This window comes from Oppia nitens, unplaced genomic scaffold (assembly GCF_028296485.1).
Source record: "Oppia nitens isolate AA-2021 unplaced genomic scaffold, nextdenovo-longstitch-racon4-pilon3 scaffold24_pilon_pilon_pilon, whole genome shotgun sequence".
NCBI classification, from domain to species: domain Eukaryota; kingdom Metazoa; phylum Arthropoda; class Arachnida; order Sarcoptiformes; family Oppiidae; genus Oppia; species Oppia nitens.
The window spans coordinates 658,641-682,655 of NW_026533204.1; the positions used below are offsets into that span (position 1 = coordinate 658,641).

The following is a 24,015-nucleotide window of genomic DNA, read 5'->3' on the forward strand; positions in this document are numbered from 1 at the left end:
TCCGTTTATCAATGGTAGCGACAACTGATGAGGTCACATGTATAGTTCCACTCAACGACTATGGGATGTACATAATTACTGATAATAGTAACATATACTATTTTAATGCAAACACGTATAACATTACAAACATCGGTGAAGAGCGTGTAGTTTCACTACAGAAAACCGAGTTTGGCATACTAGGGATGACATATGGAGGGCAATCCGAATCAATGACGGCAATATTCACGACGTCACTTATGAAATTATTGGATATTTGGCAACAGGAGTATCAGATTTTAGTATACTATCTGCTCGTCGATTCTTCTATCCAAATGACGGACTTATCCTACTCTTACAAAATGGCGAGAACGTGGCGTTGATTAGAGTTTATATTGAAAATCACTCATTCAACTATGAACTTATATATCAGACAAGATTGTTATCATTCGACAACCAACCGCTTAATTTATACACAATCGGGGAAATGAAGATTGTAGGCGTTGAACTGTCAGAAACTGGACAACTGCTTTATAGCTTTGACGTTAAAGCTATGTTACAATCAAAGATGGAATTTCAAAAACGAGACATACTCGATATCATTCGTGACTTTAACAACAAACAATTTGAAAAATTACAAAATCTAGTTCTAATGGAGTTGGAACAATTGAACTATTATGATAAAATGTTCATAGCATTAAGAAAAGGATATATCCCAAGAGACTTGATTGATTCGCTCACCTTAACTGAAATGCTGAATCAAATCGATAGTCAACTTAATGGCAAATACAAAATAGCCATTGAACAACAAGACCAAATACTTTTTTATAGTTTACCATTCACGAAATACTTGATTAGAGATGAAATCAATGCCAATACGAACACTACTCAAAAGTATCTTTATTTAAAAATAAAAATTCCGTTAAAACATCCAACAGAGCAAAATCAATTTCGCATTTACACACCGAATAGTTTGCCGTTTCCCTGTATAACAAATCACTGTCAATTTAAAGGAGTAATAAATTCTACATTAATGTCATTTAAATTGGATAACACTGTGTGGTTGCTTAACGAGATATCCAATCAAGTGGACGAAGAAGCAGATCTCACACATTTCAGTTGTACACAAACATACGACGAACAACTTTGCTTTACTTTCTCACCCGAACTTTTAAGAAGCCCAAATATGTGTACGAAAGCAATTACTCAATTTGTATCAAAGGATATAGCAAAATATTGCGATTTAATACCCAGGCATGTGGACGACTATCGTGTAATAAAATTAAACAACTATCAATACATGTTACATGGAAATGTAGTAGACACGTATTACGAACATTGTGAGAACGAAGCCACGGTACAACATAACTTAATCGAATGGGCTACCATAGTAAGTGTACGTAAAGGATGTTACCTATTCATACCGAAAACTAGACAGAAGTTATACGGACCCTATTCTGAACCTTTAACTGGTTCTATGGACTATACCAATTATGCTTATGTGTCAGCTTTAATAGACGAATTGTCGAAGAAAATTGATTCAAAATTGGAAACAAGATACCTACTGAATATTACCTTAGAGCCTGAGAGTGAAGACAATAACACACAAGTCTGGGATGCCATGTTGGAAAAACTTAATGATGGAAAAATCGAAGAATACGGTGCCATTGCAATTCAAATTACAAAAAACTTGTCTCAACAAATGTATGAATTGTCAACTAACTATAAGTCATTCACATTCAGAGGCCGTTTTTGGGGAATGTTTGCATTAATTGGTGATTTATTACACACATTATCCACATTAATCGTAATCTTCGGAACATTAACATATACGAGATTTTTCGGTATAATGGGAGTTGGTTTAACCATAATCGAACCACGGCCAGTACAGGCATTTTCACTGATACCAGATATATCTATATTTCCTGCTGTCAGCTTGGAAGTGATGGATTCAGCAACAGCCATATCGTGGGTTATTAGAATCGTTATGGTCATTATTTTTATGTTACTTATGTCAATGCTGATATCAACACAATGGTTCCGTACAATTAAGTTTTCAACGCATTATGGAAGATATTCGACGACTGAAACACCATATTATCTATATTTAATTGAACTTAACATACCAAACGAAACCGCGTTTTTCAGATACAAAAGTATCGAAAATATTTTTATAAAACTTCCAATAACAAGTATGCCTATGAGTCGTGTGTACGAAGTCAGATGTAAAAATCCTGTTGTATATTGGTATACAAAAACAGTCAACAAAAATAAATCGCTTGTATTATCTGATACTTTGCATATGATTGGCTATGATAAGGATGGACAGAGAGTAAGGGTTCGAAACCAAAAAATAAGTATTCCACTTTCTGATATTGAATGGACATCAAAGCCAAAGCCGGACGCTCTTCAAATTGAATGTAATTATGGATGGTGTTACGTTAACATAGTAAAAGGTTATCATGTATCAAGTCAATTGGCGGAAGTAAATAGAGACCACATACCACTGCGATTAATTGACTCAGACAACGATGATACTAACAAAACCTTGTTGCCCAAATTAGCTCTAAGAGATTATAGAACCAAAACACTCGTGCACTAAACACTCGCTAATCATAACTAATAAAAAAATAAAAATAAAAATAAATAAATAAAACTATCAAAATAACTAGATTACTATGGAAGGAAAGAGTTTTCAAGATAAATTTCATCAAACCGAGCCGTCAGCTCTGTATGACGACTTGAACTCGGTAAGCTTTGGCGAGACACAGGAAACACAAGGACAAAATCCTGTACCTCCACCGCCTTCATTGAGTTCTCGCGTCAGAACACAATTACCAATACTTAATCCTAAATCATATAATGGTACTACAAACCCGACTATTTGGCTTAATCACTATGACTTAGTGGCTGACGCTAACATGTGGGACGATACTATAAAGTTGAAAAGAGTTATTGGGTCGTTAGAGGGTGCTGCCCACTTATGGTATCAGAATCAGCGTATCATGAATAAGATCAACAATTGGCAACAGTTTAGAACAAATCTAATTAATAATTTTACTAATACAATGCACAAAATTCTGGTGACTCAAGAAATATTTGATGCAACCCAGAAAAACTCCTTTGATGAATATTGGGAAGAAAAGTTTGGTGTAATTAAACTAACCAACCCGGGAATGACAGACACTGAGATAATTTCTAATATGTTGAATGGTATGGTAGGAGATTTGAAAGACGAAGTGACGGACAAAATGATTACTAACCCATGTGAGACGGTCGAAGAATTTAAAGGACTTGTAAAACGAATTTGTGATGTCAGACTTTATCAACGAAAAGAAGCGGGTAAACGAAGAGTTCGATTCAATTATAATCCTGTGGATAACCGCCCGAAAGAACAAAACGCATTTCAACAACAACAATCACGGGAAATGCAGCAAATGCAAGAAAATATTAGATACATGAAACGTTTAATGTTGAGAGGAAATCAATTTGCGCCCAAAGAGCCTGTGGAAATATCGGAGACTAAAGAGGACACTAAAGAAGAAAAGCGACGCTCAGACACTAATTGGACTAAAACAGTAAAATGTTACAAATGTAACAAAATAGGCCATATTGCCAGAGATTGTCGTGTTAATAACAACAATAAGGGAAACGGGTGGCGACGAAATTAACTGAGGAGAATAATTTCGTCCACCTTGACCGGTCTCCTCAGGATTCGACAACGCTTATCAAAAGAAAAATTAAATTAAATAATATACATGTAACAGCAATTATAGATACAGGATCAACAGTATCTATAATTAACTCTGAACTATTAACAAGGTTAAAAGAACAGCCAAAAGAAAGGAAAGGCAAAGAAATATTACTATTAAATAACAAACGCTATGAATTAGGACAGTACGTTAAATTGAATGTTGAAGTCGACAATGAGATTTACATTCAAGATTTCTACATATTCGATGAAATCAAATATTCAGCACTTCTGGGTCTTGATTTTTGCAGAAAATCAAAATTAAAGCTAGACTTTGGAAATGAAGATCAAATCGATTGGATAAACTCAGATTTTATAATACAGGAACCAGACTCAACCCTAGAAGTAAGGTTACGTCAAGATTATCACATTCCAAATGAAACAATGACTAATGCTAAATGTGAGATTGACACAAGTAATCTACCACCTAATACACAATTTGGTTTCCTTAAACCAGTTAAGAGACTGTATGACGATTATCAGATTGTAATACAAGAAACACTTATTGATTTACAAAAACCAATAGATGTCATTTTATACAATTCGTCAAAAGCTAATAAATACTTGTGTAAAAATCTCAAAATAGCCTTAATGTACCTAATATCATACCCTCAATACGGATGCGAAGAGAATTATATGATTGAAAGCGTAGATGATAATAAAAAACAGTTTCATATCCTTACTACTGATAATTACAAGAGACAAAAAATGTTTAGATTGCTTGAAAAGAATAGAGATCTTTTTGGAGAATCTGTATTACAATTAGGTAAAGCTGTTGATGTTGAACACGAAATTAAGCTAACAACTGAAGAACCAGTACGTCTACGCGCTTATAGAAATTCACCAAAAGAAAAAGAAATAATACGACAACAAGTAAAAGAAATGTTGGATGCAAATGTTATCGAGGAAAGTAAATCACCATATAGTTTTCCTGTAGTATTGGTTAAAAAGAAAAACGGGAAAATTAGATTTTGTGTCGACTACAGAAAACTAAATTCTATTACAATCAAAGATAGACATCCTTTACCATTGATTAACGACGCTCTCGCAGCTCTTGAAGGAAGTAAATACTTTACTGTTATGGACCTATTAAGTGGATATTGGAATATTCATGTAAAAGTATCAGATAGACCGAAGACAGCATTTATAACACCTGATGGCTTATATCAGTTTAAAGTGATGCCGTTTGGTCTTACCAATGCACCGGCGACATTTCAACGATATATGCAAAAAGTTTTAAGAAATGTATTGTATCAATTTGTCGTAGTATATTTGGATGACATAATAATATTCTCCAATACATTTGATGAACATCTACGACACGTGGAAAGCGTCTTGAAATTAATTAGAGAATATGATCTACGACTAGGCATTGAAAAATGTGAATTTCTTTGCAAAGAAGTAAAATATTTAGGACATATAGTTTCATCGGATGGAATAAAGCCAGATGAAGACAAAATAAAATCAGTTAAAGCATTCCCGATACCTAAGAAAGTTAGAGATGTACAAAGCTTTCTTGGACTAGCAAATTACTATAGAGTGTTTGTACAAGATTATGCTTTTGTAGCCGAACCATTAACAAACCTGTTGCGCAAAGATGTTAAATTTAATTGGGATATTAAATGTCAAAAAGCATTTGATGAACTTAAAAATAGATTAATTACTGCTCCAATACTAGCACAATATCAAGAAGGTGCCCCTATTGAAATATTCACTGATGCTTGTGGCTATGGCATGTCAGCAATACTAGGACAAATTCAAAATGGTAAACATGTCGTCATCAGTTACAACAGTAAAATGTTTAATAGTGCACAACTAAACTATGGTATCACAGAAAAAGAATGTTTAGCTATAGTATGGGCTGTTGAAAGGTATCGACATTACATATATGGCGAACATTTTGTGGTATATAGTGACCATAATCCACTACAATATATTAGAAATTTGAAAAACCCAAACAGAAGATTAATGCATTGGAGAACAATACTCGAAGAATATGACTTTGAAGTAAAATATAAGAAAGGAAAATTACATAACAATGCTGACGCATTATCAAGATATCCATACGAGGAACCAGACGATTGGGAACCAGTAATACCAGTACTAATAAATCCTACAATAAACATAATAGAGAAACAAGATAGTGATAAATGGTGTAAAGAATTAAAAGAGAAAATAAAAAATAATCAACAAAGTAAAAGCTTAAGCAAATTCATTATTGAAAATGAAATTCTATATAGGATAAGTTATGATGATAATAGAAATAGGAGGCTACAGTTATGCCTTCCTAAAGAATTAAGACGACAAATCCTACAAGATTTACATGACAATGAGTTGTCCGGAGCTCACTTAGGATTAGAAAAAACATATGGAAAAATCAAAGAGAGATTTTTCTGGCCTCACTGTGAAAAGTCAATCAGAAAATACGTAAACAACTGCGAGTCATGTCAGTTGAATAAAGTCGACAATAAACTGGAGAAAGGAATGCTGCAGCCTATCGATGCCAATGAACCATTTGAAATTGTCGGAGTAGACATACTTGGGCCTCTCTCTCCGACGTCAAAAGGCAGTAAATACATTATAATAATGATTGACTTATTTACAAAATGGATGGAGACAAAGGCAGTGAGGAATGTACAAGCCATTACTATAGCGAAATGGTTTGTTGATGAAGTTCTGGCAAGACACGGCGCCATTAAAAAAGTGTTAACAGATAATGCCAGATACTTTATATCAGACTTTATGGAAGAAGTCTTTAAGTTGACAGCCTCCAAACATGTGAAAACCACACCATATAGTCCACAATCGAATGGAACTGCAGAAAAAGCATGCGGGACTGTAGCTATGATGCTTAAAAATTATGTTCAAGATAATGTTACCAATTGGGACCAGTACTTACCCAAAGTAACATTCTCGTATAATGTTAGTAATCATAAAGCTACCAAAGTTTCTCCTTTTTTCTTACTATATGGAAGAGAACCAAAAGTACCAATTGACATATCTTATGATCTACCGCGTGACTTTGCATTTGGTACTAATTATTTAAAATATATGGAGGAGACAAGAAGATTGGTTCAAATGAGAATTATAGAGGCTCATAATGATGGTAAATTCCGTTATGATGCTAAACATCGCGATGTAGTATTTGAGGAGGGTGACTTGGTGTCACTACATATTCCTCACAGAGAGATTGGTCTTAGTACAAAATTATTAAGCCAATATATTGGCCCTTATAAGATAATTACGCGGCACAGTCCACTTGTATACACTGTTCAAAGTGTACATAATCCAAGGAAAAAGTTTAAGAAAGTACATATAAGACGATTAAGAAAATGGAACAATGAAATAATTCCTGAATTGGACAGTATTGATGAAGTAGATAGTAACAATGCTAAACATATTACTACACTAAATGACAATGAAAATCAACTGGACGATGAAATTGATAACACGGAACAACAAACAAAGCACAATAATGATCAGAAAACGGACAACGATTAAAATTTATTATAATGCATTATTGGTATTTTATAGATTTAAGTTTACATAATGCATGCATTTTTTAAGGTGAAGGGATTTTATAGTAATATTTTATAAATAGAAAATTTGTAAACTAATGTGTACATGAGTTATTAGTGTTACACATCTGAGGACAGATGAAGACTTGAAGGGGCGGAAATGCAATAGTGGGTCAAATCAGCAAAATATTTAACTATTAAATAAGTTTTGTTTTTATTTAAATAATTAAAAAACATAATTATTACATAAGCTAAATTATTGAAAACTTTCCCTATAATAAACAAATGCTTATATACACTAATATTTCTACATTAAATAATTTTATATTGAAGTCAAGGATAACATACATAATTAAAATATATTGTAAGGGTATATTATTTGTTTTACTCCGAAAAAGTATTTCAAAAATTATTCTTATTTTTATTTGTTAAAAATTTATAACAGCACTAAAATGTTATACAGAAAACCTAAAGGTAAACACCTTGTTTTTAAGGAAATTTTATTCAATATTTTAGTGTTAAAATAATGCACTAAAATGTTATAGAAAAAATTAAATAGTAAACTCCCAGTTTTAATAGTGATTAAAACCTGACTCAATGTGACACACTTTTTATGAACGTACACTTTAGTATAAATAGAGGTGTCTCTCAAACACCAAAATCAGTTCTCCACTTGGAGTCATACTACGTGTATTGCTTTAGAGTGAATTAATAAAAGTATTTGCATATTACTTTGTGTGTGTTTACTTTCTCGACGCGGACCAATCGTTGGACATCTTAAGGGACGCCTTCAGAATACATCCATAACCACGCGGACGTTAAACAACTATTACGTAAGTAAATATTTTTATTATGAGAACTCCGGCACCGTACCGTATACGGGGGCATCTCACACCCGAACTCTTATTGGAACCTACGGGTGAACCTACGGGTGAACCTACGGGTGAACCTACGGGTGAACCTACGGGTGAACCTACGGGTGAACCTACGGGTGAACCTACGGGTGAACCTACGGGTGAACCTACGGGTGTACCTACGGGTGAACCTACGGGTGAACCTACGGGTGAACCTACGGGTGAACCTACGGGTGAACCTACGGGTGAACCTACGGGTGAACCTACGGGTGAACCTACAGGTGAACCTACGGGTGAACCTACGGGTGAACCTACAGGTGAACCTACAGGTGAACCTACGGGTGAACCTACGAGAGTACCTGCAGGTGAACCTACGAGAGTACCTACAGGTGAACCTACGAGAGTACCTACAGGTGAACCTACGAGAGTACCTACAGGTGAACCTACGAGAGTACCTACAGGTGAACCTACGAGAGTACCTACAGGTGAACCTACGAGAGTACCTACAGGTGAACCTACGAGAGTACCTACAGGTGAACCTACGAGAGTACCTACAGGTGAACCTACGAGAGTACCTACAGGTGAACCTACGAGAGTACCTACAGGTGAACCTACGAGAGTACCTACAGGTGAACCTACGAGAGTACCTACAGGTGAACCTACGAGAGTACCTACAGATGAACCTACGAGAGAACCTAAACTAACGACATGACAGAGACACTGAGGTATGCAATATTTTAGGATAACATACCTATAAGATAACCTACCTATATTGTAATCTGATTATAAGGAACCTACTCATATAGTAAACTATCTATAATGTAACCTGCTTATATGGTAACCTATCTATAAGGTAATCTAACTGCACGGTAACCTATCTATAGTTGTCTGCCGATATGGTAGTCCATCTATAAGATAACCTACCTGTATGTTTACCTACCTATAAGATAACCTACCTATACGGCAACCTACATATATGATAACCTACTTATGGGTTAACTCCTATAAAGCAACCTACGTATATGGTAATCCATCTATAAGGTATCCTATCCTGAAGGTAATTGCATACCCGATGACATGTCCGTTGTCAACTACAAACATGAACACGGTTACTCCCGTATAGTAGGAGTTACCCGACTATGTCGGGGAACAAGGGGATCCGCTCGCCCCTTAAGCCACACACCACGAAACCGACCGGGTTGAGAGCCCAACCGTAAGGGCCGGTGGTATATTACCGAGTGTTTTGGTTTACATAAGTTAGTTTAGCTTAGTCCTAAATGTCAGTAATACCCCACTTCCCCTACAATATAAAAAATAGCTTTAGTTATTATTACTCTATTTGATATTAGTTATTAATTTTCTTAAAAAGAACAATTTTAAATAGTTAATGTAATAATCATTATTTTAATAAAACAGTTATTAAAAAAAAAATTATTTAATCTTATATAAAAATAGTTAATATTAAAAATAATCGTATAAACAATATTATAGATTCAAATAATAAATATGTATTTATTTAAAAAATAGTTATAGAATGAAAATGCACCAGTTAACAGATTAAATATATTTATTAAAATTATAATTAAATAAATCTCTATTTAAAAAATTAATTAAAAATCATTAAGAAAAAATATGAAAAGAAATCTCATCATAATTAAGTCTTGTAGCATATTTTATGAGTACATAGGCATTACTTTTATAAATTAAGGATTTTATTAGTTTTTATATTATGCTAATACTTAAAAAAATAATACAAATTTATTTTTCATAATTTGTAATATTTAATAATTAGTTATAATTTTTGTATCTAACTATAAACCTTTTAAATTATCTTTTATTTAGTAATACTAAAAAATTTATATGCTATTAATCAATTTTAATTAAAAAAATATTTTAAAACAGTTTTGTATAGTATTACAAACTTTATTTTATATAGAAAAATTAATTTTATTAATAAATTTTATTGCTTATTGCTTTGTAAAGTTTAGTTCACTGCCCATTTGACGTTTAATTCATAGATTAAAACGTTTCAATTTTATTAATAATTTTATATTTAGATATAAGCTATTAGTATTTATTTGATTCAATTAATTCAGATTAACATGTTATGTTAATTACTGTACTGATTATAATTTAGACAAAAATTATGTAAAAAATAAAATAATAACTGTAGTTTATAAGTAAATTATTTTTATACTGATAAATAACTAATTAGTCAAATATGTTCAAACAAAATATATTTTCAGAAAATATAAAACCCTTAATCCATAGACTTATTATAAAATGGGGGGATGTAAGACATAAGGGAAAAATAAAATTTAAACAATATATAGTTATATGTTTTACTTAAAAAACATTTCTCACATCTATTTATTTTGTTTATAACATGTGTTGTCCACTATAGAGACAACTGCATTTAACTAATGCTTTATATTTTATTCCCTATCAATGCTTATTTGACTCAAAAAACATAAACATTTAAAGTCATAAATCTAATACTTCCCGGGTAGCGATTTAAACCAAATTTGATTTCAGAGTAGAATAGATATAAACAAATAATAATTAATGGGTACAAACTTTGTACCACCAAAAGCTTATGAGTTACAGACCTCCAAATATGTCCCCAATGTTGCATCAATACTTAGTCCTCCAATGGAGTACTAAGTGCAACAATGAATCTGACCACTGATTGGTAAATACCGGAGCCATGGACTTCAACAGTATATAAGCAACTTTTAATGAAATCCCTATATGGGATACAGGATCATTATAAGAGATCCACTCATTGATGTTTTCCAAACATTTTTATGTATAACTTTTTATATATTAATAATTATTGTTATAAAACTAATTTGTATAATAAAATAAAATATATTAACTTTAATCATATATTTGTGTCACAATTCATTTACCACCATCAACACTACCATCAAAATCACCATCAACAGAAACAACCAATAGACTAGTGGATCAACTACGCGACTGCATCAAAATATTACAATATTATATAATATTAATAAATATAAAACTGCTAGTCTTATATATTATTATTACAATTATAATTATCAATACTATTATTATCTATGTTATTACTATTATTATTATTATTAATAATAATTATTATTATAATATTGTATAATTACTGTCAGGCAATGATGTATATGTATTGTGGCGCCGGTTCTGCCATCTATCGATGGATACCGACACCACATACATTAGGATTGTAAACGGGATTACTGTTTTTAGTCCCAACGGGACAAACCAGGAGTTCCGGGATTTAAAAGTTAAGGTTATAAAATTAAGGGATAATTACCCGAGTAAACCCGGGAATTATCACGTCTAAAAATAGTAGTCTATTATAATTAGGGTTAAATACTAAACGGAAATATTAGTGAATATTAGTGGGAACATTAAGTAGTAAATATAATGTCTTTGTTATTAATGGGAATATATTTAGTAATGTCTAAGTGAGGGGAACTTATATATTGTATAGTAGGGCTTGTGTGCACACGACACTCATTGGTGTCGTCTGCAAACAATAAGACCTATTGATTCAAAAGCATATAAATACTGATGTAGTTCTCATTGTAAAGTCACTCAAGTGTTGAGTTGGGACTTCGACTAGTCTGCACAATACACAGAGCTTTAAGAGTTCGGACTTCGAATAGTTAACTCTTAACAGTGAGCATAGGCTCAGCCTGGGCTGGCATGCCTTTGCTTTGCATCGACTTGCAAAGCATTGGTCAGCAGTTCCGGGCAGTGCAATTATATTGTTATGGATTTTATTTTACTATTGTATACTTATATTTTATTATTATTAAATAAACATTACTTTTAATTATATTGTGTGTACCATTTATTACGGATTACTTCTTCATTGTGTCAACTGTGAGATTGTTGAGGACTGATCGAAGTTGGTCCTCAGCAAAGATTGTTTACGGACAGACTTCGGCGAGATCTATCGCGGACAGATCTCGGGTTGTGTGTGTCGACTATAGTCTCGGGACTTAAAGCGGGACAGAAAAGACGGCAACACAACACAATATTATAAAATATTATTATTTCAAAATACAATTAGTTACAAATAAATTTTTTTTATAACATTAATATTTTAAATAAAAAATTATTTAATAGATATTATAAAAATTTACATCAATTATTTATAACTAGCTAAATACACTAGTAAAAATAAACAAATTAACAAATATCTTTTTTAAATAAATAATTAATTTATATAAATAATTTTTTTTTAGCATTGGAGTCAAGTAATCCAGCTTATTGTTTCAGTATTGAAAATATCTAAATAAATTTTACTAAAGTTTTAGATTAGATAATTAATTAAAAACATAATAAAATATTATTTAAAATTTAAATTTAAAAAAAAATTTCGGCGCCTTTGGTGACAAATCCACGTTTTTAAGCGACAAATTTTATATCTCGATCTTAGGGGGGGGGGTCATTTGACTTGACCCCCAACCCCACTTTGCTTTACTCTGGTTAATATGTAAATCATACATATAATATAAATTCAATATACATTATTTAGATATATCGTATGATTTATCATAATTATAAAATCTCATTAATTTTGTTGTTTTCTTTAATTTTACAGTTATACTGAAATATAGTGTACATAAAATGCTTTTTAATAATTAATTAAATATGAGTTATTGAAATATGAGTAATTATTATTAACAAACCATTATTTATACAATTGCTTAACTACTGTATATTTGAAAATTTATTAAACATGCAATTCATTACATGACTTTAATTATAATATAGTTTTATGGTTTTCCATTTCTTTTGATTTTGCATTGCATTATATATATTAAAAAATACTGTTTCGATAATAAAATTTAATAACTGAAAAATATATAAATAAAAGAAAAAAAAACTTTTTTTGAATATATTAGTAATTAATAAAATTATTTTCTTATTATTAAAAACATTGATATTAATAATTAAATTAAAACTTTTTAAATAGTTAACAATAAAATCCAATACAAAAATATGTTTACTATAAGAAAAGCCGTGAAAGAGGATTGTCAGTCATTGAGAATTCTTATGCAAGAATTTGCCGAAAATTACAAAATTAACGCAGATTTGGTTTATCCGTTGGAACAGATTGAAGAACAGGGATTCAGTGATCAGCCATCAAAACGAAAGTTTCAGGCACTGGTAGCTCAAAGTACTGACAGCAAACAACAACTTATCGGTTATATCCTCTATTTTATGACATATTCTGCATTTAACGGAAAAATCATTTATACGGAAGAAGTTTATGTCAATGCAGAGTATAGAAGCTGTGCTTTAGGTCGGTCACTGATGAGAGAGTTGGCTAAAGAAGCCATTCAATTGTCTGTAGGCACTGTTGAATGGGATTGTATAGACAAAAGCATAATGTTGTTTTATAAGCGTTTGGGTGGTAAAGATCTAACAGAAACTAATGGCATTCATATGTATAATCTTAATGGCGATAAACTAAAACAATTGGCCGATACAAGTGACTCGGATGGCGATCAATGTCTGACAACTTGTATTAGAAAAGCAACAAAAGAGGACAGTCGTATTTTAAGGCAATTATGCCAAGAGTTCACTAAAGAGGTCAATATTGTTAGAGATGTGGTCAGCCATCAAGACTTGATTGACAATGGATTGAGTGATGGGTGCGCTAGTAGACAATTGTTTCATGTGTTTATTGCCGACAGTGTAGACAGTGTAAAGCCGATTGGATACATATTTTATTGTCGATCATACTCTCCATGGTATGGCACCGGCTTCTGGATTCGCAACTTATATGTGCGGCCAGAGTACCGGCAAAAAGGTTTGTCTCAACATCTGATGGCAGCGGTGGCCAAACATGCTATCAGTGAGTTGCGAACGAGTTTATTTTGGAGCGGCTGTGCTAGCGATACGGTTATCACCAGTCTCTCTGTCAGATTTAAGGCCGACGACTTAACCGATTACTTTGATATTCATTTATTCAATTTGTCGGGCGATAGTTTAGCACAGTTAGCCAATAACTAAACTAAAAAAATACATGTTTTTATGTGCAACTATAAAATAAACATTAACTAAACAATTTTATAATATAATATTTTTAAATTATAAATTATATAATTTTATCTATATATATCAATTTTCTATTATTGATTATATATTAAGTACAGTATATTATTAATAATGCTTATACTATTAATAGTAAAGTATATAATAATTATTTTTAAATGTTTTAACAGTTTATTTTAAATTTATTTAATTGATATTATAAAATATTACTACAATATTTCAAATTACAATTAGTTAATAAAAATAAATAAATAAACAAAAAATTTCTATAAAATAAATTATTTATCTTTGTTACTAAATTTTTTTACTTATGTATTGCATTGTCCGGTCATTGCAGTGCACAGTCAGCTAATTGTTTGAGTGCCGGCCCATCAATAGCAAACAGACGGAGATCGTAAACAAGCGAATAGTTAATGGCACCAAATTGTTCATAAAAATCAATGGCCCTCCGGTTCCACGCATAACAACCCCAGCAAACTGTATGACACCGATCAGCAATCGCTTCCGAGGCCACTCTAGACATCAGCAACCGGCCGACACCCGAGCGCCGATATTGTGGCTTAACATAGAGCGTATCCAACCACAAACCTTTTCCATCGTTAAGCGAATAGTCATTATAATATATTGCAAACCCGATCAGTTCCGAGCTGTCATCTAGTTGTACGACCAACAGTCTGTACTGTCGACTGTCCTTATCATCACCGAATCCATCGTCTCGTAGTTGGTCGAGAGTGACCACTTTGTTGAGATTCATTTTTACATCAACGGTAAACTTGAGAATCATTTCCCTGACCGCCGGACAATCATCTCTAACACCTGTCCTAATTTTATATTTGATTGATTGCTGATCCACTGTTTTATTGGCTAACTGTGCGAGTTTATCATCTCCGCTAATACCAAACTTATGACACTCTAGCGACTCTTGAATGTCAACTGCGCCCAAGTTTTTATAAAAATCCAATGAACTGGTATTCCAACCGTAACATAACCACTCCATTGAAGTACATTCCGCATCGACACACTGTTTAGCGACCTGTGCTACCAGTGCACGGCCTACGCCACAGCCACGGTATTCACTGTCGACATACAGGTCCTCCATATACATACCTTTGCCCTGACTTGGCGTATAGTTTCGATAGTATAAGGCATAACCAATGAGCTCATTGTTGTCGCCGTCGCCACCGTCCAGTTGTGCCACAACCGTACGAAACAGCCGTTTGGCTAATTGATCGGCAAAACCGTACTCTTCTAACTGTTCAATATTGGGTAACGTCTCCAGCGATCGGCTTTCATATTTTGCCAGTCCAATGATTAACTGTTTCAGTGATGGACAGTCCTGTTTTGTTGCCTCGCGTATAATAAATTTTACATTATTTTTATTATTATTTCTACTATTGTTATTATTTTTGGTACAATGTTTAGTGTCGCACATGTTTGAAAAAATATTTATATATATATAACTATAAATTTTTGTAAATATTATATAGAAGTGTATAATAATCAATGAATTTATTAATGTTATACACTATATATTACTGTATATCGTATATAATACTGTATTATAAACATGTATATACAGTATATACTGTGGAATATAATGTAATTTAGTATTGCTGTTTAGTATACCGTATGTTTAAACCTTCATATAATGCATAAAAAATAATGACCCTGAACATTGAAGTAAATGATATTAAATAAAATAAATATACAGTATATCAATTGAAATTGTTAGTTTCATTTTAGATAGTTATCATCAATGATAATGATTATTTATCATTTATAGAAATTAATGTTATAAAAACGTTACCACATTGATTGTTTATGTATTTTATTATTAATAATTGCAATAATAAACTTAATTGATAAATTAAACATTAATTTCAATTAATTTAGGTACCAAATATTAATTAAATAATTTATTTATAATTAAACTATAACTATTAAATTTTTATAATACTGTATTTTCTCATATTTTATACTATTTATTTTTTAATAATAATATGAGAAATTTTATATAATGTTTTAAAATTTTATAAAAATATTTTTTTATTCAATTAAACTATAAATATGTTTGTTTCGATAATTAAATATAATTTTTTAAAAATAAATATTTTTATACTATTTTATTATAGTTGATAATTTAGTTTGATATATTAATAGACATATTATCAATTATTATTTAGTGTCATAATCAAAAGTTATTGAATAATTTTAACTAACGTTTTTTTTAATAATTATAATATATGATTACTGAAATGTAAAACATAAATTTATATTATAAATTATACAACAATTTAATTTTGTATTATAAATTTTATTTACATTCAAGTATATATATAATAATAATAAGATAATAAGATAATACAGTATAAAACTAAATATATAAATTTATAGATAAAAAAATAATTCATTAAAAAAACTCATACATAAAATATAAATATAGCAATTGTCAATATTGCTAATTAATTATTTGCAATATTCTATATACCGTAATTATTATTTAACTACTAATAAATATATATATATACGGTAATTGTAATAAAATTATTAAATCTAATAAATACCAAATTGCCTGGCATAATTGTATATGTAATACATATTATGTATAGTTAAAAACAAATTATTGGTATATATTTTGTATATATTATGAAATGTCTATTAACTTATTAACCCTAAAATTATACAACAATAATTGTAATCTGAGATTTTTTAAGTCAATTGTGTTATAGAATAAATTATAGCACAATTTTTTTATATAATAATTTCTATACAACCAATTATATCAGGCAATTAGGTTTATGTCAGAAATTAATTCAGATCTCTCTCTCTCTCTCTCTCTCTCTCTCTCTCTCTCTTTCTCTCTAACTATAAAAACAATCGTTTATAGTATTGCAGAGACTTTTGCTGAGACTCTTCGTAACCATAGATCGGCTCGTAATCCAAACGAAGTGTAGCTTTGGTACGATTGTAGAAGTATGTGTTGCACAGGTATCTGAGTGTCGGTTGTGTCAGACCTTTGGGCAATTCAATGGGATAGACGGACCACAGTAGCCGTACGGCTAGAACCACAAAATACATGACTAACATGAACAACCAGTACGGGTAGGCGCGGACCGATAGCTTATAGCCGCGCGACTGGACATACGGCGCCAGAAACTCAAACGGATCGAGAATTTGTGTGTCGTCGGTAACGAAAAACTCTTCGCCGGCCACCGATTTGTCCTCACGAAGCTTGTCTTTAGCCCGCAGACAGGCCCAGGCGGCGTTGCCCGCATAGGTTGGCTGTATTCTGACAAAAACATTGTCCAATTGGCGCAATACACCCGACTGTTGTTTGGTCAGCTTCAATACGGCAGTGATAAAGTGTTGGTCCTGTTCACCGTAGATCAGCGACGGTCGCATTATGATTGTATGCAACGAGTCTTTACCTATAAATACAAATATAATACAAATGAGATAAAAATATTTTTGTTTAGCCAACGATTTAGCTAACCGTTTGACAGTTGTCGACCATTGGCCTCTTTGACCAGGACTTCGGCATCGAGTTTGGTCTTAGAGTGGGCTAATATATGACGTTTGGGAACGGGTGTCGTATTTTCGGCGCCGTAATAGATGGGGTCGTCGCCGACAATGACGTCGGCACCGCTGACAAACACCAGATATTTGACATTCAATTCAACCATAGCGTCCATCAATATCTGTGTGCCTATCAATTTGTATAATTGTTTTTAAAAAATATATTTCACATTTTCGGGACAGTTAGCTAAAGTATATTAATTTTGTAATTTATTTTTAAATAAATTTATTAATGTAAAAAATAAATGTTGTTGTCTAACAAAAAAAACTACTATGATTTATGATGCCTTATTTTGTAATATGTATTTACAATGGTATATAAATTATTATAAATATATATATATATATATATATATATATATATATATTTAGTTATAATAATTTACAAGTAAAATATTGGACTTATACTGTATATTAAACACCGACATATAAAAATAATATGCAATTTCCTATTTGGCCTAAATTTGTAAAACTTTATACTATAGCATACATAACTAATAAGTTTAGATAAATAATTTACTGAATACTTCAAACCATATACAAGTAGTACTTGAAAATACTTAGATTTATGTAAATAATAATAAATTTTGTCAAAATACTGTATATTTATAGATAAAAATAATATTTATATTTTTTTAAATAAAAATAATTCTAACATACACTGTAGTAATAACACATTTGATTTATATTTAATAATATACCGGTATTTGTTTACACATAATAAATATATTAAAAATAATATATAACTTATTACTAAAAAAACATCTCCTATAACATACATGTATGTAAACACCTTAGAGTTATAATAGATTTGTAGTTTTTATTTACTAAAAATAATATTTTTTAAAAGATATATAACTGGTATATATATCAAGTAATGACTACCATATTTGACAGAAGCTTACCGTCAACGTTGACACTATTCATTGTTTTAACATCGGGCCAGAGGCCAGTGTCGACCACTGCGGCACAATGTATGACACAATCGACACCTTCCAGTGCTTTAACGACTGCCCTTTCGTTACGGATGTCCGCCGTAATGATAGTCATCGGCTTTTCCGTCTTGTGCTCTGAATATTTGTTACAAAAAATAAATTTAAACAAAAATTATTTGTCATTTTTGTTGTTTAAACTACATATACACTAAGCATATCATATACTATAATACAAATATGTTTTTAATGAAATATATAACAAAAATTATTTTTAAAAATTTTATATACAGATTAAAATAATCAATAATAATAATTATCAAAAAAAAAAAAAAATTATTTAGTCTAATAAATAAATATAGTGAATTTAATGACTTTAAATAACAACAACAAAATTGCTATCATATTTTTTTATGAAAATTGAAATGTCATTTCAAAAAATAATTTTATAACAATAAATATATAATTTATTACTAAAAATAGATTGTTATATATACAGTATAAGTTGATTAATATAAAATTAAAGTAGTTATTATAAATATAAAAAATAAGTGCCGGGTAGTTTAGCTAACTTGTTGTTATCTAAATTATATACAACAATTTATTATAGTTTATTTATTTTAACTATAAAAACAAAAATTATCTAGCAAAGTTATATATAATTTTTTAATTTAAAGTTAATTTTTTTATATACACAAAAAACTATTTGTCGACAAAAAATATTTATTAACAATTATTTTGACACAACAACAAAATTGAGGTCACAATATATATATATTATTAATATATAAGTTTGAATGTATTGCTTACGTAAATTGTTTTGATAGGGCTTTATATCCAAACATTTTATCTCTTTGACCGACTCGTCCCGTTCCTGTAAATGTTTGACCAGATGTTGGCCAAGACAGCCGCTGGCGCCGGTCACCAGAACTACCTGTTTTTGGTCGGCAGCCGCTGTCGACACTTCAGCCATAACTTTAACTCACTAAATGGTGTCTATGTCTTAATAGAGGGTATCTATGATTTGATATGATATATATGTGTGTATAGTAGGGTAGGAACTAAAAGCTCAGTCACTCGTGAAGACAATATATCATATACTAAGTTATAAGGTGTTTGCTATGTGTATGTACTGTACTCTATGTTTGATAGAGAGGACAGACACACAAATATGACTAACTTTACTAATTTATTTTTTTTGCAATAAATAAAAAACTACAAAATATTACATAATATTACATAATGCCTACATATCATACATGTATACTATTTTTAAAATTTTTTTATAACCTGTATATACTTACATAGTAGTACCTCTATTATGTAACTGACCTTGTGAGTATAAGGTTGGCGACTAAAAACTAGTTTTTTATAGTTATTATTATTATGAAATAACAGGTGACAAAAAATTAGATATTAATTAATTTAAAAAATGTAAACTAAGTGTATAGACAAGTATATTATATTTTATAATATTAACTTATGTTAGAAAATTGTGTATGTGTTAATAAAATAAATTTCTAAAAATAATTAAATTAAATTGATTTAAAAAAAATTAAACAAATTAATTGCCAACCCTAGCATAAAGTTTAGTTTTGCAAACTGTATACTATTATAATACAAACTTTAAATTTTAATAAACATAAATAACGTATATTAAATATAATTAAATCCCTTAATTAATATTAGTGTAAAATATCCATAATTAATAGCAAACCATTTAAAACATTTTTGATTCAATAAAAAAGAGTTTATAAATGTCGATGACGTTAAATAATTGCAAAAATACAATCGCCTCTCGACTTAATATACATTTTACAAAATAGCAAAAATTAACATTTTTATATTGATATAAATTGTTAATTAATTTATAGATCAAATTACAATAAAATATTGTTATTAAAATCATATGGTTAATAAACATTAGTTTTATTAAATATTATTATTTAAAAAAAATAAAAAATTAGTTAAATTTCTATTATTTTCATTATTAGTTGTTAATTATAAAATGAAAATAATTTTACTAATTTAACTTATTAATTGAAATATTTTTATCATAATTACAATTTATAAGATTCATATAATTTAACATATGATTAAATAACTTGGATTTTATTTTATATTTAATATCATATATTATTAGATTTTGATAAAAGACTTTAAATAATAATAAAAGTTAGTTTATTTACTGTTTAAAAATAATTAAATGTTAAGAATTCAACATTTTTAAAAATCAATTAAATATATTAATTTTTCCTAAAATTGACTGATTGTTAGACATTTACTATATGTGTGTTATTAAGCAAATAATCTAAATTCACATTTGATATAAATTGATAAGAAAAAATTTGGATATTTTATTTTAAACTTAACTGTTAATTATAGTTATTATTTAATTTTTCTCAATATTAATATACAATATATATCTATATATGTATAAAACTAGAGTAATACCTACAGTATATAATAGTTTAATATTTTTTGTTTATTTGTCATTTTTCAATAATAATAATAAAACTAAATAACTTAATAGATATTGTTATGAGTTAGCGTTAATACAGTATATAAGTTTAAAAATTTTACTATAATATAACCAAATGATTATTTAATTATCAAATTTATACTAATTATCAAATATATACTAATTGTAAGTTTTTTTTAGAAAAAAATTGATTAAATATCTAAAAGATTTTGCTTAAGATATTTACATTAAATATCAAAAACAATACCAAATGTTAAAAAATTTCTATTAAAATACACTAAATTATCAGTATAATTTATACATGTATATTTAAAGTAAAACTAAAAGTTTAAAAAAAATTAATTTGAGTAATTTTTTTGTTAAATACCTGATAACATACATATATATTAAACTCAATACATTGACAATATAGTTACTATATTATAGTATAAAAAGCTGAAAAATGTCTTCAAATTTTTTCAGATAGTCTCCAGCTTTTAATTATAAGACATTAAATAAAAAATATAATTTTAATATAATTTTTTTTAAAAAATAATTTTTAATATAATATTTTTTTACTATAGAATTAACAAATTATAATAATTAATAATAGTTTCAAAATATATTTGAATTAAATAAATTTCTAAAAATATTTAGTTTTAATATAATAGTATTTTTATTATCAATTGTCTTAAATATTAAACAACAACAACTCACACGACTATCACCAACAACTACAACAACAATACGATGACTTCTTCACCGAACCTATTGTTGACAATTTCCGATTTAAGTGATTGCATAATGAATCACTTGAAGATTAAAGTAGACAGACCTACACTTGAGACGATGCTTCTCAACAAACACTCGGCCGTCATTACCGGTGACGACGACGACGTCGACAGCAGTTCGTCGCAGTTATCTGTGGCCCAGAAATTCTTCGTTAAAGTCAGCGAAGAAAGCGAAGCCATCATATCTTATCCACAATTGGAAAGACTTCGATCAATGCCACGCAAAGAACCCGAAGTTTTGGTATTCGGATCGGTTAATCAAATCTATTTGGCCAAAGAGCTGATAATGCGTACACTGGATCCGCATCGTAACAAAGTAACACTGAAGATAGATGTGGCCCATACTGATCACTCGCATCTGATTGGCAAAGGAGGTAAACGTATTCAACAAATAATGGACTCGACTGGCTGTCACATACACTTTCCCGACGGCAATCGCAATGTGGGCGAAGAAAAGTCCAATCAGGTTACTATTGCAGGTCTTAGCTTTGAACAGACCGAATTGGCCAGAGCCCAGATCAGACAAAATTTGCCACTAATTATCAGCTTTAATGTTGAGCTAACCAATGTTGGACTATTGGATATGACAAATCCGACTATGAAGTACATCCAAAGCCGCTACAGTGTTATAGTCTGGTACAAGATGTCTGATAATAGATCTGCGGCCGCGGCGGCAACAAAAACTAGCGACAAAATGGTGGTCACAATTTTTATACGCGGCACACGGCAACTGTTTAATCAGCTCCGTGAGGCGGCACTCAACGTCTATCAGTATCTCAATTGGACACCAATCGGTTTTAACAATACTGTGGTTACCATTTCAATCGATATCGCTGCCCAACATCACGCGTTTACCGTCGGTCGTAATTCATCAAATATACGCTCAATATCTGATATGACGGGGGCAATCATAATCTTTCCGCAATATGATACCCTTGGTACTCCTAGCAAAGTGGCCGTACCGAAAACAACTGTTTTGATCAAAGGTCGCGGCTTAGACTCGGCATTCACGGCTTGGCTTCAATTGTTATCTTACTTACCTGTATTCCTAATATTTGAGCTGTCCGAATACCAACAAGTCGATGGCAGTCTGGTCACGGAATTGGCAGCCAATCAAATGATATCCGTAATGATAAGACCTAAGACCAGAACCAATGGCAAAACGATTGTCATCAAAGCTCACGAACGAAACGTTCATTTGCTGTATGAGGCGCGCAATGAGCTGATGAAGTCAAAGATTGTGTCACCGGTCAGAGTAGCCGCCAATGTTAAGGGACAGACGGTGGCATCCAATGGTTTGTTTCCGGTCACTACTACACCACCAATCAGTCAGTCGTATATTAATAATTGTGGCCTGACTTCAGGATCAAAATTGTCAAATTTGTTCACAAAATTTCATTTGCCTCATGATCTCGATATTGAAGTGATGCGCGCCGTAACCAAAACCAAAGATAGCAAACAATCATCAGATGAATTGATTGACTTTGATTTTTTGATTAATTGATTCAAATAGGATGGATGGATGACTAGGCATTATCTATAGAAAACACTACTAATTTTATTATTTACTCAGTATTTGTTTTTTTATATAAAGAAAAATATTTTAATTTAGTTATTATTATTATATTAGTATATATTTATGGTATATTTATCTTATTGTGATTTTATTAGATATAAAAATAAAAAGTTTTTAATAATAGTTTCTTTTTTTGAACGTGTTTGAATGTTTTAAATATAATTTGGTTTTTATTTATTTTTATATAAATTTTCATTAAGCGCGCGTGCATTGATGATTTAAAAAAAATAACCTAAAAAAATACAAACTATAAAATTTATGGATAGTTATCCGGTTGTTGGTCGCTATTTTGACGACAGTGTCGTTCCCCACGATATCCGCGACTTTACCATAACTTTTGCCACAATTACGACATTTTTGTCGATATATAATCTATGGTTTTATGCAATTGGTTTTGTATTTTTGGCCAAAAAGAAGCAACAAAATCAGCTAACAAATCGTCGGCACCGGGATATCATTGGCAAAGAGTTTACAGATAACAGTACTAATAATAAATGGCCAAAAT

At 30.4% G+C, this 24,015-nt stretch overlaps 4 protein-coding genes across 4 annotated transcripts; 2 read left to right on the forward strand and 2 right to left on the reverse strand.

Moving 5' to 3' along the window:
• The first annotated feature begins 13,106 nt into the window (after positions 1 to 13,106).
• On the forward strand, positions 13,107 to 14,132 carry LOC128954050 (uncharacterized). The gene has a single exon (XM_054299614.1). The coding sequence runs from the start codon at positions 13,116 to 13,118 to the stop codon at positions 14,130 to 14,132; it is 1,017 nt and encodes a 338-aa protein (XP_054155589.1). The 5' UTR covers positions 13,107 to 13,115.
• Positions 14,133 to 14,466: 334 nt separating this feature from the next.
• Positions 14,467 to 15,606, reverse strand: LOC128953992 (uncharacterized). The gene has a single exon (XM_054299545.1). The coding sequence runs from the start codon at positions 15,604 to 15,606 to the stop codon at positions 14,503 to 14,505; it is 1,104 nt and encodes a 367-aa protein (XP_054155520.1). The 3' UTR covers positions 14,467 to 14,502.
• A 1,067-nt stretch (positions 15,607 to 16,673) lies between these two features.
• On the reverse strand, positions 16,674 to 19,858 carry LOC128953983 (3 beta-hydroxysteroid dehydrogenase/Delta 5-->4-isomerase-like). Its single transcript, XM_054299536.1, has 4 exons — positions 19,493 to 19,858; positions 18,656 to 18,820; positions 17,668 to 17,880; positions 16,674 to 17,602 (listed from the first exon to the last, which is right to left on the reverse strand). The coding sequence occupies exons 1-4, from the start codon at positions 19,653 to 19,655 to the stop codon at positions 17,040 to 17,042; spliced, it is 1,104 nt and encodes a 367-aa protein (XP_054155511.1). The 5' UTR covers positions 19,656 to 19,858; the 3' UTR covers positions 16,674 to 17,039.
• Positions 19,859 to 21,778: 1,920 nt separating this feature from the next.
• On the forward strand, positions 21,779 to 23,620 carry LOC128953977 (protein bicaudal C homolog 1-like). Its single transcript, XM_054299527.1, has one exon. The coding sequence runs from the start codon at positions 21,894 to 21,896 to the stop codon at positions 23,436 to 23,438; it is 1,545 nt and encodes a 514-aa protein (XP_054155502.1). The 5' UTR covers positions 21,779 to 21,893; the 3' UTR covers positions 23,439 to 23,620.
• Positions 23,621 to 24,015: the final 395 nt, after the last annotated feature.

Coding starts and splice junctions, on each gene's coding strand:
- LOC128953983 (XM_054299536.1), bottom strand. CDS start 19,655: ATGGCTGAAGTGTCGACAGCGGCTGCCGACCAAAAACAGGTAGTTCTG. Junction 18,821..19,492: donor GCCCTATCAAAACAATTTAC/GTAAGCAATACA, acceptor ACAAATATTCAG/AGCACAAGACGGAAAAGCCG. Junction 17,881..18,655: donor GAATAGTGTCAACGTTGACG/GTAAGCTTCTGT, acceptor ACAAATTGATAG/GCACACAGATATTGATGGAC.
- LOC128953977 (XM_054299527.1), top strand. CDS start 21,894: ATGACTTCTTCACCGAACCTATTGTTGACAATTTCCGATTTAAGTGAT.
- LOC128953992 (XM_054299545.1), bottom strand. CDS start 15,606: ATGTGCGACACTAAACATTGTACCAAAAATAATAACAATAGTAGAAAT.
- LOC128954050 (XM_054299614.1), top strand. CDS start 13,116: ATGTTTACTATAAGAAAAGCCGTGAAAGAGGATTGTCAGTCATTGAGA.